This window comes from Rattus norvegicus, chromosome 8 (assembly GCF_021556685.1).
Source record: "Rattus norvegicus strain SHRSP/BbbUtx chromosome 8, alternate assembly SHRSP_T2T, whole genome shotgun sequence".
Lineage (NCBI taxonomy): Eukaryota > Metazoa > Chordata > Mammalia > Rodentia > Muridae > Rattus > Rattus norvegicus.
Window position 1 is genome coordinate 127,557,887 of NC_141541.1, and position 13,861 is coordinate 127,571,747.

Genomic DNA, 13,861 nt, shown 5'->3' on the forward strand with positions numbered 1-13,861 from the left:
CTGCGCGTGCGCCACACTCCCTTTCCGTAACGGAAGCTCTGCCCTCTTTCTGTTTAACGTGTGTTGCTATTGGCTCTCTGTGGCTTATTTAAGGACGTCATTTCCGGCCACCCGTCCTTTCCGCGCTACCCTGGAACGGGTCCGTACGGCGTTGTTCTTGGTGAGTCTCATGTGGGGGTCCTCGGCGCCTCTCGACGCCCTGCTCTCGAGCTTCCTGCCACATGGATGTGCGGGGAGGGTCCCGAGGCTGCGTGTGTCGGAGCTGCTTGATTACTGGCGGCGGCGCCACGTGGTGGCCCGTGGTGAGGTGGGGCGGGCGCTACTCCGAGGCCCTTCTGCGGCTCGTGCCAGGCTCGAGAGGCCTGTCGGCAAGATGCTGGGAAAAGTGTTCGTGGGGCGCGTAGAGATGGGGCGGAAACTTTCGATCACTTTCAAAATACAAAACCCGAAGCACACCAAATATGGCTGCCTTCTCTGTGCATAGACGAAACTTCTTTAGTAAGTACCCTTTGACCAGTGTGCCAACGTAAGCGCTAACTTCCTACTGGCCAGTTTTAATGCTTGTGATTTGCTGCCTAAGCCACTTTTCTTAGTGATTAGGTGGCCAGAAAAGTTACAAGCGACGGAGGAATAAGAATACAGTCAGCTTCACTAAGACGTACCGAGCCATGTGGCATACAAAAACCTTTAATCCCTCTCTCCGGAGGCAGCGTAATCTTGTGGGTTCTAATCTAAGAGAAAAATGGACGACATTCCTTTTTTAGGTTCCCATCGTAACTTAAAAGGGAAACTTACACAATGTCCGGAGGCCTTGACGTCCTGCAGATGAAGGAGGAGGATGTCCTCAAATTCCTTGCTGCAGGAACCCACTTAGGTGGCACCAACCTTGACTTTCAGATGGAGCAGTACATCTACAAAAGGAAAAGTGACGGTCAGCTGTTGCTCTTGATAGTCCTGATAAGTTGTCCTAGTGGGTAGTGCTGGTGCTGAATGCTTGGAGAAATACTGCCCTGGCTTGTGAGTTGTATTAAAGAGAGTTTTGTAGGAAGGGCCAGGGGTCATGGAGGATTGACAGAAGGGAAGAGACAGGCTGAACCTGCACACTATTAAAGCTCAGGGTGGAGGCCAGATTTGGCCAGTGAACTTCTGAGTGTCGGAAGTGTGCTACATTGAACATACGGCAGGATTTTCGCTAACACCAGTAGAGCTTGCCTCTATGACTGGAGTTTGGTAGTGGTCACTGCCACATACACATACTCTGCTTTCCTGCAGTGTCCCTTTACAGAGCAATGAGGTTAGCAAATCTGGGCCACCCACTTTAAAGATCCACTTGTGGCTAGGTGTGGTGGTGCCTTTAATCTTAGTGCTCAAGAGGCAGACAGGCAAATCTCTGATCAGCTTGTTCTGCAGACAGCCAGGGTTCCACAGACCCTGTCTTGGAAAGGCCCCCACAAGAATCCCGTTTGCTGGCCTAGGTATCTACATCATCAACCTGAAGAGGACTTGGGAGAAGCTGTTGTTAGCCGCTCGAGCTATTGTTGCCATTGAGAACCCTGCTGATGTCAGCGTCATCTCCTCCAGGAACACTGGCCAGGTGTGTGGGAGAGGCTGTTTTATTTGGGGGCAAAAATGTGCAGAATACGTTGGGAGTGAGTACACAAGAGTTTCCAACGTGGATAACCCGGGAGGTCACTCTCCCCGGGCTCTGTCCTAGTGGCGTCGGGGAGCAGAGGCATTGCCCAGTGATGTACAGTCCCTTTCCACAACGTTGGAGATGAAGCTGGGCTTCGTGCTCGCACCTGCATATTCCTACAACTTCTCAGAGTCCTGTGGACGATGACTGAGGAGGCAAACCATGCAGGAAACAGTCCTATGTCACTCAGTGGCAGGCAGTGCTGTGTGTTTAGGAGGAAACTGTTGCTGACTTTAAGGGTAAAGCAATGTCAGCCACAAAATAGCCAGCCAAGAAGAGTCTTTGCTAGCTTGAGTATATCGGTTGTAAAAAAAAAAAATGAGATGGAGTGTTAAGACAGTTTTTGGTACACTGGTGGCTGAGTTGGTAAAGAGTCGATTCAAGAGTCCCCTAGTCAGTTCTGTACCTTACTGAGGTGGCTTACAGCCATCCACAGTTCAGTTTGTTTCAGTCCAGTACCAGACCTCCGTGTGGGTGTGGGTGTGTGATACACTTACATACACTGAAAGCAAGCCACCCCTACATTAAATAAAAAGGAACTGTCCACTACAGGGAAACGAGGGATGATATGCTTGCTCTGTGTCCTGATAAATTTGTCCAGAAGTCAGAGGTGTTTGCTGGTGGTCCTTTGAGGGGCATGGGGCATGTGAAAAGCTTGAAATCACCAACATCATCTGCTTCATAGATGAATCAGGTGCCTCAGACTAAGCATATGGACATGCAAGTGTTACAATTAGCCTAAGAATGTGCTTCAATAAAGTGCTGCTTTGGTGTTGATAGGTAACTTGAAGTGAGTATCTACAGTTTCCCTATGAAAGCATTCGTGATAACGCTGACTCAATCTCCCTTCAAAGCGAGCTGTGCTGAAGTTTGCCGCTGCCACAGGAGCCACTCCAATTGCTGGCCGCTTCACACCTGGGACCTTCACTAACCAGATCCAAGCAGCCTTCAGGGAGCCCCGGCTTCTAGTGGTGACTGATCCCCGGGCTGACCACCAGCCCCTCACAGAGGCCTCTTACGTCAACCTGCCCACCATTGCTCTTTGTAACACAGATTCTCCCCTGCGCTATGTGGACATTGCCATCCCATGCAACAACAAGGTAACTTGGATTTAGAGTTGATGACAGCACTGGGGAAGCCTTTGGGCTCCCCTGCACATTGTTAGAGCTTGGAGTTGAGGTCACACGCTGGTCGATGAACTCCTAAGTGTAGGTAGTGTGCTAAACGAGCGGCAAGGTTTTCGCTAACACCCCACTCTGGTCCAGTGAGTGGGGTCTGATAGTAACCTTTGCTACAAGTTTGATGTATGAACTATGGGCCTGTGTATTCTCCTAAGTGAATGTTAGTTTTTGGGGGGAGGAGTCAATTTATGAGGTGTGCCCAGTGCTCCTGTACCTGGGGCAGTGTGCTGCCATCTGGGTGTGTGGAATGTGAGACGTGGTTCCAAGGGGTGTTCTGTACAGGGCCTGTGAGGTAAGGGAGTGGCCTTATGTTTAGTGACTCCCCCTTTCTTGCAGGGAGCTCACTCAGTGGGTCTCATGTGGTGGATGCTGGCCAGGGAAGTACTCCGCATGCGAGGAACCATCTCCCGGGAGCACCCATGGGAGGTTATGCCTGATCTTTACTTCTACAGGGACCCAGAGGAGGTAAGGCGCTATTAAATGCTGGTGGCCACTAAGTAGATGGGACACCTTGGTGTGGTTCAGTGAAGCTAAATTTGTCCATTCTGTGCTTTTAAAAAACTAGATTGAGAAGGAGGAGCAGGCTGCCGCTGAGAAGGCTGTGACCAAGGAGGAATTCCAGGGTGAATGGACGGCACCAGCGCCTGAGTTCACTGCTGCTCAGCCTGAGGTGGCCGACTGGTCTGAGGGTGTGCAGGTGCCCTCTGTGCCCATTCAGCAGTTCCCCACAGGTGTGTATCAAGGCCAGGGCATCAGGCTGCAGGGAGCTGAGCAGTGTAGACTGAGTAATGGTGAAGCCTTCAGTGGCCACGAGAGCGTTACTGTTCTGACTCTGGGTGTGCTTTGATGTGTGTGCCGGTGGGCGCAGTGTGTCTTGACACATTGCTTTTGGGATGACTTGGGAAAAGTTACTCTGTTCCTAGAGCTGATGACCTTTTTTGTACTTTATTAACAGAAGACTGGAGTGCACAGCCGGCCACTGAGGACTGGTCAGCAGCTCCCACAGCACAGGCTACTGAGTGGGTTGGAGCCACCACTGAGTGGTCCTGAGCTCCTCTGCAGGTGCCTGAGCGAAGGGAAAAAAGGTGGAAGGAAAATAAAGTTCCTGAAAGCTGCCTCTGTGCTCTTTACTGCAGAATACACCTGGGTTGGTGTTGGGCTATAGAACAGGCATGAGCTAGGGAAGGGGACATTTCTCTCCAGGTTCTACTGACCTGTTTGTGTTGACTACTTAAGCTTGGGAATACTAAACTGCAGTAACAGTATGTATGTTTAATGTTCTACTGTGGGCCTTAGCTTCACGGTCATGAGCTGCTTGGTGCCTCTGGAAGTTTCATACATGTGATCTAGGTGGGGTGTTCTTTTAACACAGGGTCTCTGTTCTGTCATGACTCATAGATCCTTCTGCCTTCACACTGAGGGAAGGCTTGTGCCACTGAACATGACCAGATTGAGATATGTCCCAGAACAAAGTTAATACTGGCTGGCACTCCTAGACAGGACTGTCCAGTGGTCCTGAGGTAAGGATAGACAGTCTACCGAGGCTGTGGTGTAGGCATGACATTCCATGAGCTGCAGTGAGGTGGCATTGCAAGGGTTAAGTATTCAGGAGTTTAGAAGGAGCCTAAATTTACCCAGTAAGGGGTGTGTGTCCATCCCCTACTGAGCTGCCTGTGGAGAGGATCTGGTCTGGAAGGGTGGTCCTTAGCCTGCCATGCTGCTGGGGGGGGGGGGGCTGGGAGGGAAGAATGAAGAATGGGCCGATAACTCAAGACTGGGAACCATAGTTCTTAAGACAGGTTTGTGGAAAGTCTGAGAATGCATGGGGAAAGAGGGTAGATAATTCTGTATCCTGCGCACTTCCTCCTGCTGCCTGTGGAATTCACAAGTATTTGTGGTATTACAGGTACATAAGGACTAACTGGCTATGAAGTGCTTTCCTAGCTTTTATAAAGTTTGTTAGAACATGGCAAAAATAGCATTCTTGTGTTTGTGGCATTAAAATGAACAGTTTAAGACATTAAATGGTAGTGGGGTTAATTCTCTAGATGATGCCTGAGTCCACAGTCATGGGTCTCAGTATTGTCTAGTCTGGTATGTTAGGTGGCAAGTGCATTGTACAACAAATAGCAAATCAAAGGTGATTCCTTCAGGAACTGTGGCCCTGCCTTCCACCTGCTGGAGCTCTTGAACATTTTGTGTACTGAAATTGCTTCTGCTGCTGGCCTGGTGATCTGCCTCAGACTGACAGGCGGAACTCTGATTTAGACATGTGTGTTGTATATCTGCTGTGGCTAGGCTGGAGTTGAGAGCACTGCAGTCCCTGCAGGAATACCAAGTTTTTCGGCATGGGACAATGACATTTTTTGGGAATTTTGCCTTTTTTTTTTTTGGTCCATCCCTTGAATATTCAATATTCTTGGGTATTATAAACAGGCAGCTTTATTCTTTTGCTATTTAGTAGTACATGATAAGGGCCGACCCCATCTGCACAGCCACAAGGTAGGATTGGACAGTTAGGAACCACCTCCAGGAAGTGCTCCAGTTCCGAGACAGGCCTCTGTTGTGAAGGTGGTGCATGTGTGTGCACCAAGCACTTTATATCCGGTTTAAAACAAAGGGGCTCTAGGAGAGGTGGCTCTTAGATCATCTAAATGTCCCCAGAGGAAGTTCCCAGTGAGAGGTCCCAGCCAGGTAGAAGTTTGGTCTCTAACTCATTCTAAATTTGATAGGCTATGTTCATAATGGCCAAGCCTCTCCATGGGGAGCACACAAACCCTGAGGGGAGGATGTGAAAAAAATGAAGGTAAAAGGTAGTGGGAAGAGAACAAGGCCCTTGAAGCTGATGGCTACAAAGAGGAAGTCCCTAGGGCTGCACTTCCTGCCCTTGACACTTCTAGCCCAGGGTAGACCTTAGAGGAGCTCAACAGGGCAACTGGAGTCTGAGGCCCATCCAGGATGAGCCAAAGCTACACCCCACTGCCATGTTTTCCCAGGCTTTGCACGTCAGTTGGACAAACGGCAGCTGTCAACAGTGCTGTAATCAGAGAGGAAATAACACTTGTGAAATTGGCAAACTTAAAAAAAATGGAGAGAACTAAGAAGAGCTCCTGAGTTTGACTCAGCTTCTGCCCTAGGATTTACAAAGGACATCACTTTAGCATGCCAGTCAAGAGGCACAGTTCAGTGCAAGGGCACACAGTTGCTGGCCTTATTTCTCAGACACAACAGAACCACTATCTGTTGTCCCTTCTCTGAACTTGAGACTGTCAAGTAACACTTAAATGGAACAGGGAGATTCCAAGTGTCAGGGAATCCTAAGAACCAAGTCATTGGTAGACTAAAGATGGAGGAGTTAGCAGAAGCAGAATAGTTTGGTTCTTGTGCACTGGTCGTAGACATGGAACTGGTAGATCTAGAACAAAGTTTTTGTTCCATGCTTAGCCAGAATGGAGAAGAGCCTGTAAGGGGAGAGGAAGAAGGGGAGCCCCTGGCCGAGTCACCATCCTCTAGGATTCACTTTCTGAAGACTGGCGAAGGTGCTGGGATCGGGGCCTGGATCTATGCTCTTCAGGGCATGAATTCCGAGTGTTTTCTCTGTAGAAAGCAGGTCAGGTGCCAGGAACTGCGCTGCAGAGTGAATTCTTGTAAACTTGACCATCCCTCTCCTTAATTCCTGAATTTCATTCTGCAGCAACTCCTCAGATATAGGCCCTGGGTGTGAGGGTCAGAGAAGGTTGGTTCTGCTGTCCTCTGGGCTCCCACGGAGATCTTAGGCAAGGGCTTGGAGCAGTGCCTGTGGAGGGGAAGGAGAAGAGTGAGAATGTAGGAAGACTAAAGAAAAGTGGTGAGTGGCCGTGAGGGAAGTTCCTGGCTGGGTGCTAGCTCAATGTCTAGAGCACTGGTTCTTGCGGAGGGCCAGAGCTCCACCTCCAGGGAATCTGATGGCCTCAGTGAGCACTAGCACAATGTTTATATACGCACACACCCCTACCTGACCTGAGCACCACTGGCCTAGGCCAGTACTTCCGGGGAACAGGGTGCAAAGCTACCTGGATTGCCGTTTACACAATGCATCAGCAGTCAGATATTTGGCCTGTCAGCGACCTCTAGTACTGTAGCCTGTGTTCAGAAAGGTCTGGAAACATCACAGTATGACGGGAATCTGAGTCCAACCCAAAGCTTCATGCTTCTGTGGATGCAGCAGTCCACTCGCAGGGGCCTCCTGGATCTGTCAGTCGTGTTCAGGGACTTGGAAACTATCTGAGCCCCATGCTGGTTGAGCTTTGCTGAGTCCCAGGCCTGGCACTCTGCGCCCCAGATGCTCTCGCCCATGAGTCCTGGTTCCACAGCTGGGTGGGAAGTTGATGGGTCCTCACCCTGCGAGGTTCCAGATTGGGTGAAGGCCACAGGGGCAGTACTTTCCGGTGGGTATGTGTCTCCACTGCGCCTGCTCCTTGGCTCCCACCTTCTGGCTTCCGTTGTCCTAGATGATCCACACACCCTTGGCCTACCTCAGGGTTCCATGCATTCCTAGTAGCCCCAACCGAGCCAGCTCCCAATGTCTACAGTTTGGTCCTGAGAGTTCCTGACCTGTCCCCAACGGTCACCTGCCAAGCCTCTCCCACCCCCAAGAGCTCCCAGACTGTCCCCAAGGTTCACTGGTCAGCTTCTGACAGCCTTCAGCCTATCCCCAGTTGCCATCAGTTCCCAGCCACACCCTTCTCTCCCTAACGGTCGCCAGCCTATCACCAACGTTCTCAGTCAACTCAGACCGCAGTCAACTCCAACAGCCTCCGCCCTGTCCCTCGTGTCCTCTAACAAATGCACACCCACCATACGTCACCTCCCACTCCCAGCCAGTTCACAGTGGCCTCGGTGGGCTTCAAGGGCCCACAGGTTTCCCTGCAGTGCTCCTGACCATCCTTCCCCACCAAGGGTCCTCAACAGTCTCCCCAAGGTGCCAGCTAGACTTTAGCCTTCCTACCTTATGGGTCTGGGCTGACCCTTGGGTCCAGAAGCCTTCCTGGACGAGTTGAGGGTGTGGCCAGTGAAGTCCTGGGTTGGGTCAGGAGTCACTGGTGGTGTGAAGGTCCCTGAAGGAGCTGCAGAGTCTGGGAAGGAATTTGGAGCTGAGGTTCTGACACGGCTGGGAGGAAAGTAGAGGCAGAAGCCACCAGGAGACCAGCAGATGTGTGACCCTCTGTTGTACGGATCAAGGAAACAAATCCAGACAATGGAGGACGGGTTTTCCAAGGAGTGTCTAGATGACCTAGGCAGGAGGGAGGGTGAGTTGTACTAGCGCTGCCTCCTTTAAGGATCCTGTGCCCGGAAGCAACACTCACACCTCTGCGGAAGCAGGAGAGAACTTACAGATTCACGACGCACACTACAAAGAAATGGGACTTTGACAACGTACACCTTAGAAACACCTGCGGCTTTGAGGCACCGGCCTTAATCTCTCTTTACATTCATTCAAGTAGTTCGACTACCATCTTCATTTTATTTTATCTATTTGTTTAGTTTGGTTTTTTTTTTTTTTTTTTTTTTTTTTTTGGTTCTTTTTTTCGGAGCTGGGGACCGAACCCAGGGCCTTGCGCTTCCTAGGTAAGCACTCTACCACTGAGCTAAATCCCCAGCCCCTTAGTTTGGTTTTTTGAGACAGGGTTTCTCTGCATTGTCCTGGCTGTCCTGGAACTCAATTTGTAGTCCAGGCTGGCCTAGAACTCAGAGATCCACCTGCCTCTGCCTCCCAAGTGCTGGGATTACAGGTGTGTGCCACCACACCTGACTCTATTATTTTAATTTTTTAAAATAAAGTGAAATTTTATTTAACTAAAAAAATTATAATATATTTACATGTTTATAATTCTATTTATATTTCAATTTTATTCTATTAAATATATAAAAATATATACATATGTACACACACATGTATGTATGTATGTATGTATGTATGTATGTATGTATGTATTTTTTTTTTAATGCAAGCTTAAGAGGCAGTTGTGGCCACTTTCAGGTTTGTTCATCCCCTGAGAAGTCCTGAGGCATGGTCAGAGGAGTCTACCTGCAAGCTTCCACCCTCCGCTCCCTGCAGCCGACTCAGCAATGTGGTTGAAGTCTCCTAGGCCAGGATATGGACATGAACATTGTATCTGGGGAGCCTCTCCCAGGTGTATCTGAGCCTTGGCATGGAGAGTTACAATTAGCTTCTGACCATGGTTGACAGGCACACAGATGACAGTCCTGCTCCTCTGGGTACAGCCATGGTGCAGCCTCCTGTCATTAGGTGATCTGGTGTGGCTTAAGTCTCCAGATCAAAGACATTAATGGGCAAGGCATAAATGCTACAGGCTTAAGAGATGAGTTCTAGAGCTCCTTCCAAAGGCCAGAACTCTTTTTGGAAATGTCAATTAGTTGTACAAAATAATGGGTAGCATTTTAAATTTTTCAATTAGATATAACGCTAGTGTTTACTTGTGCTTTATGTAAGAGTTTTGCCTCATGTATGTTTGTGCATGCCTAGGGCTGGCAGAAGGCAGAGGAGGACACTGGGTCTCCTGGAACTGAAGGTATAGAATCGTTGTGGGCCTGCCTCCCACATAAGTGTTGGGAACCAAGTCTGGGCCCTCTATAAGAACAGCCAGTGCTCTTAACCACTAAGCCATCTTAGCCCCAAATTATATAATATATATTATACTTTACATATGTATATATGTAAAATATTGTACACTATGTAAATTGTCTTAGTTAGGGTTTTACTGCTGTGAACAGACACCATGACCAAGGCAACTCTTATAAAAACAACATTTAATTGGGGCTGGCTTACAGATTCAGAGGTTGGGTCCACTATCATCAAGGTGGGAACATGGCAGCACACAGGTGGGCATGGTGCAGGCAGAGCTGAGAGTTCTACATCTTCATCTGAAGGCTGCTAGCAGAAGACTGGCTTCCAAGCAGCTAGGATGAAACCCCACACCCACAGTGACACAACCACTCCAACAAGGTCATACCTCCTAATAGTGCCACTCCCTGGACCAAGCATATTCAGACCATCACGTAAATATATACACATATATTTTAAATTTTCAAATTATATTTCAGATGAGTTTCACACTGACACAGCCCGTGCTGGTCTGAAAGTTACTATGTAGCTCAGGCTGGCTTTGAACTTGCAGAAGTGGTGTCTCAGCCTCCTGAGTGCTGGGGTTGGGCTGAGGTTGAGTTGTCCCGTTGCCTCATCTTTTGCCTCTTTAACTCCATCGCAGCTTTGGGAGTGGGGTGGGGATTAATATGTGTGATGCTTCCTTTCCACTTAATTTAAAAAGCATATGTTACCCTTTCCTTTCTTTTTTAAAGAATAGGGTCTCACTATGTAACCCTAGCTGGCCTGGGAATCACTTCACTATGTAGACCAGGCTGGCCACAAATTCACAGACATCCACCTGCCTCTGCCTCTGCCTCCCAAGTGCTGGTGTGGCTTAAAAATTATATGAACTGATTGTGTGTGAGTGTACACAAGTCAGACTACAGCCCTAGTATCATGAGCTGATTGTGTGTGCACAAGTCAGATGATGTCCCCAGTATCATGGCTCTGATGTCATCACTTTTTTTGACAGAGTCTCTAGGCCAGTGATTTTCAACCTGTGGGTCATGACCCCTTTGGGGGTTAAAGTCCTTTCACAGGGGTCCCCTAAGACCATCAAAATATAGATATTTACATTATGATTCGTAACAGTAGCAAAACAACAGTTATACAGTAGCAATGAAAATAACTTTATGGGGCTGGAGAGATGGCTCAGTGGTTAAGAGCACTGACTGCTCTTCCTGAGGTCCTGAGTTCAAATCCCAGCAACCACATGGTGGCTCACAACCATCTGTAATGAGACCTAATGCCCTCTTCTGGTGTGTCTGAAGACAGCTACAGTGTACACAGTATATATAAATATAAGTATATATAAATATACTTATAAATATAAATATAAGTATATATAAATATAAATCTTTAAAAAAAAAGAAAATAACTTTATGGTTGGGGTCACCACAGCATGAGGAACTGTATATAGTAAGGGGTCACAGCATTAGGAAGGTTGAGATCCTCTGCTCTAGGTGGTCTAGGTTTTTCCAAATAGGTCGGCTGGACTGGCTGGCCATCAATTCCCTAGGGATCCTCCTGTCTCTGCCTCCCCAGTGTAAGGATTACAAGTGTACAAGTGTGCACTACTGTGTCTAGATCTAAAAAAAAAGGAGTGTGTGTGTGTGTGTGTGTGTGTGTGTGTGTGTGTGTGTGTGTTTGATATCCAGTGCCCACTTCTGGCCTCCTGGGGACCTACCTGCACACACTTGGTGCACATGAATCCCTACACACAAAAGTACCCATACATAAAAATAAAGAGATCTTCACAGCAAATAGGAAACTGAGATGCAAATTTAAACCTACTTGGAGGGTGACTTTAGTTTCTGGAACTACTTAGGTAGAGGAGCATCAGCTGTTTTCCCACTGCTCCCAAGGTCTAGTGTACCTGGGAATTACCCACCAGTAATTATCCATAGTCAGCCAGGTTGGAAACCTGAACCAGAAAGACACATCGACCACCACAAGAAATACAGAAGTACCTGTGAAAGGGTCTGGTCTGAATATCAAGATTAAGAGGGCTTTGGTGGGGGCTGGGGATTTAGCTCAGTGGTAGAGCGCTTACCTAGGAAGCGCAAGGCCCTGGGTTCGGTCCCCAGCTCCGAAAAAAAGAACCAAAAAAAAAAAAAAAAAAAAAAAAGAGGGCTTTGGTGTTACAGACACAGGTTCTGTTGTGAGAAACTGCATTGCTCCTGGAGTGGGAGGAGGGGACTCCTTAAGACCCAGGAAGTAAACACACAAGTCTCAGGAGGCTCCTGAAATTTACAAGGTTCACGAGATTCCCCTCCCCAAGGTTATAAAGTCAGCCATAATTACTGGACAAATATACTCTCAGACAAGCTGCAAACTGCTTGGGGCTTTAGGGATGCTGGTTTTGTGAGTTGTTAAGTTGGAGTGGTGATCCACCTTCCCTGGAGTTATCCATGTTCTTGTAACTCTTCACCCAAACTCTTGTAAATAACATTCATAAACTTGTTAGCTCACTGAACTAGACTTGGGTAGGTGGAATTGTTCTCTTTTTATTAATGCTTTATCTAAACGAATACATGTTTCCCAGGGAAAAGTCACACAACAGCCACCCTGCTGGGTTTTATTCAGTGGTTCAAACCCAGGGTTTTCTGTATCCTAGACAAGCACTGTACCAACAGAGTTACATCCCCAGCCCTGAACTCACAGAGACCTCCTGTCTCAGCCTCCTGCGTGCTGGGATGATAGGTAAACTCATGCCTAGGTCATCCTGGATATTTAATACAGTGATTAGGAACAATACTGCCACAGCATGGAAACTCTTGAACAGTCAGTGAACTTGGCCCAGATTCTGACTAGTTCCTGATCTCTGTCAGCATGTCAGTCACCTGCTGTGGTACCTGATGAGGTTTGGGAACTGTTTTGGTTAATATCACAGCTTTAAGTGGCCATAAGGTCAGGGGCAATCCGGGAAGAACCAGCCTAGTTGAATAGTCATCGTTCTATGCCCTTTAACCGTTGGTACTGACTTACTTTAGCCACTAGAGGGCAGTGCAGTACCGTGGTTGCCCGCACAGACCCCTTCTAACCAGAATTCGTTCTGTTTCCTGTGGCACAAGCCTATAATCACAGTTGAGGCAGGAAGAATTTCTAATCAAACAAATCAAAGAAAAGCCGACTAAAAGCAACACGGGAGAAAGAGTTTTATGATTCCAGGTTACTGACCCATATCGCAGGGAAATCGCAGAGGCGGAAACAGTTTGCCTCAGTCAAGTTAGGGAGAAATGAGCGTGCCCACGCTGCCTGCTACCTCTTCCCTTAGTCACACTCCCAGACTCTGCATAATTCTGCAGCCCAGAACCCCCTATCCAGGGACCTAGGACTGCCCACAAAGTTGGCTCAATTAACAACCAATCCCCGAGATGAAACTCCCTTCTCAGCTGATTCTAATTTGTATCAACTTGACATCCCAAACCAACCTGTACAAGCAAGGGTGGTGAATTCGAGGTCAGCATGAGAAACACAACAAGACTCAGTCTTAAAAATAAAAACGAGGGGTTAGGGGGATGTTGGCTTGGAAACCGGGAAAGGGAATAACAATCAAAATGTAAATAAGAAATACCCAAGTTAATAAAGATGAAAAAAAAAATAAAAACGAGACTGGTTGTGTCACACAAGACACACACCTCTAACTCCAACAGTTGGGAGGAGAGGTAGGAAAATCTCCATGAGTTCAAAGCCAGCCTGGTCTACAGAGTGAGTTCCAGGACAGCCAGGGCTACATAGTGAGACCCTGTAAACACAACCCCTCCCAAACTCAAACCAAAATAACCCCTAAGCTCCCCACAAAACAGAGCAAGTAACAAAGAGACAAGTGCATCTCCACCCCCTTACTTTGTGATCTGAAGAGGTTTTGGCTGGGGCAACACCACCCCCAGGGGTTTGATGCCGTCCTCTGGCTTTTGTGGGTACGGTGTTCACATGTACACATGCACCTCACTATAAAATAAGGTCTTTTAAAAAGTTTTGGTTTCAGCAGCTGTGAAGTGATAACTAAAACATATACTTATTTGGTTGGTTTGGGGGACTAGCAAACAGGATTCCAGAGGCACATAAAGAATTTCTCTACTTACAAATAGGGTCCTTTGTCCAAGGTTAACAAAGCAAAGATGGCGAAACTCCCCTCTCCCCTCCTCTGTCTTTTAGTGTGAGCATGCAGTCACCCTGCATTCAAACAGCTTTCCTGAAGGAAAATATGCTTGTGTGAGCCCAACACCAGCAGCCACGTGTGGCACAAGAGAAGAGGCCTCCGCTGTTAAATTCCATTTGGCAGTTCTTATCTGTGTGCAGTGTGTTGCCATCCTAGTCCCTGTTGCCTCCTCCCAG

At 48.0% G+C, this 13,861-nt stretch overlaps 1 protein-coding gene, 1 long non-coding RNA gene and 3 other non-coding genes across 5 annotated transcripts; 4 read left to right on the top strand and 1 right to left on the bottom strand.

Annotated features, from left to right (window-relative positions):
* The first annotated feature begins 130 nt into the window (after window positions 1–130).
* Window positions 131–3,989, top strand: Rpsa (ribosomal protein SA). The gene is made up of 7 exons (NM_017138.2): window positions 131–160; window positions 765–931; window positions 1,476–1,594; window positions 2,548–2,793; window positions 3,211–3,339; window positions 3,440–3,605; window positions 3,830–3,989. Exons 2-7 carry the CDS (start codon window positions 799–801, stop codon window positions 3,922–3,924), a joined length of 888 nt encoding a protein of 295 aa, NP_058834.1. The 5' UTR covers window positions 131–160; window positions 765–798; the 3' UTR covers window positions 3,925–3,989.
* Snora6 (small nucleolar RNA, H/ACA box 6) lies at window positions 1,096–1,251 on the top strand. The gene has a single exon (XR_015628274.1). It is a non-coding gene; the product is annotated as a small nucleolar RNA SNORA62/SNORA6 family (small nucleolar RNA).
* Window positions 1,668–1,870, top strand: Snora73bl1 (small nucleolar RNA, H/ACA box 73B like 1). Its single transcript, XR_015628277.1, has one exon. It is a non-coding gene; the product is annotated as a small nucleolar RNA SNORA73 family (small nucleolar RNA).
* Snora62 (small nucleolar RNA, H/ACA box 62) lies at window positions 2,844–2,992 on the top strand. Its single transcript, XR_015628275.1, has one exon. It is a non-coding gene; the product is annotated as a small nucleolar RNA SNORA62/SNORA6 family (small nucleolar RNA).
* A 1,309-nt stretch (window positions 3,990–5,298) lies between the features above and the next one.
* On the bottom strand, window positions 5,299–7,754 carry LOC134480248 (uncharacterized). Its single transcript, XR_015628117.1, has 2 exons — window positions 6,927–7,754; window positions 5,299–6,670 (listed from the first exon to the last, which is right to left on the bottom strand). It is a non-coding gene; the product is annotated as an uncharacterized LOC134480248 (long non-coding RNA).
* Window positions 7,755–13,861: the final 6,107 nt, after the last annotated feature.

What these genes read in the sequence shown, in the direction of transcription:
- Rpsa (NM_017138.2), top strand. Translation starts at nt 799, where the DNA reads ATGTCCGGAGGCCTTGACGTCCTGCAGATGAAGGAGGAGGATGTCCTC. An exon ending in CTACAAAAGGAAAAGTGACG is followed by an intron (nt 932 to 1,475) that starts GTCAGCTGTTGC and finishes TTGCTGGCCTAG; the next exon opens with GTATCTACATCATCAACCTG. An exon ending in TCTACAGGGACCCAGAGGAG is followed by an intron (nt 3,340 to 3,439) that starts GTAAGGCGCTAT and finishes TTAAAAAACTAG; the next exon opens with ATTGAGAAGGAGGAGCAGGC.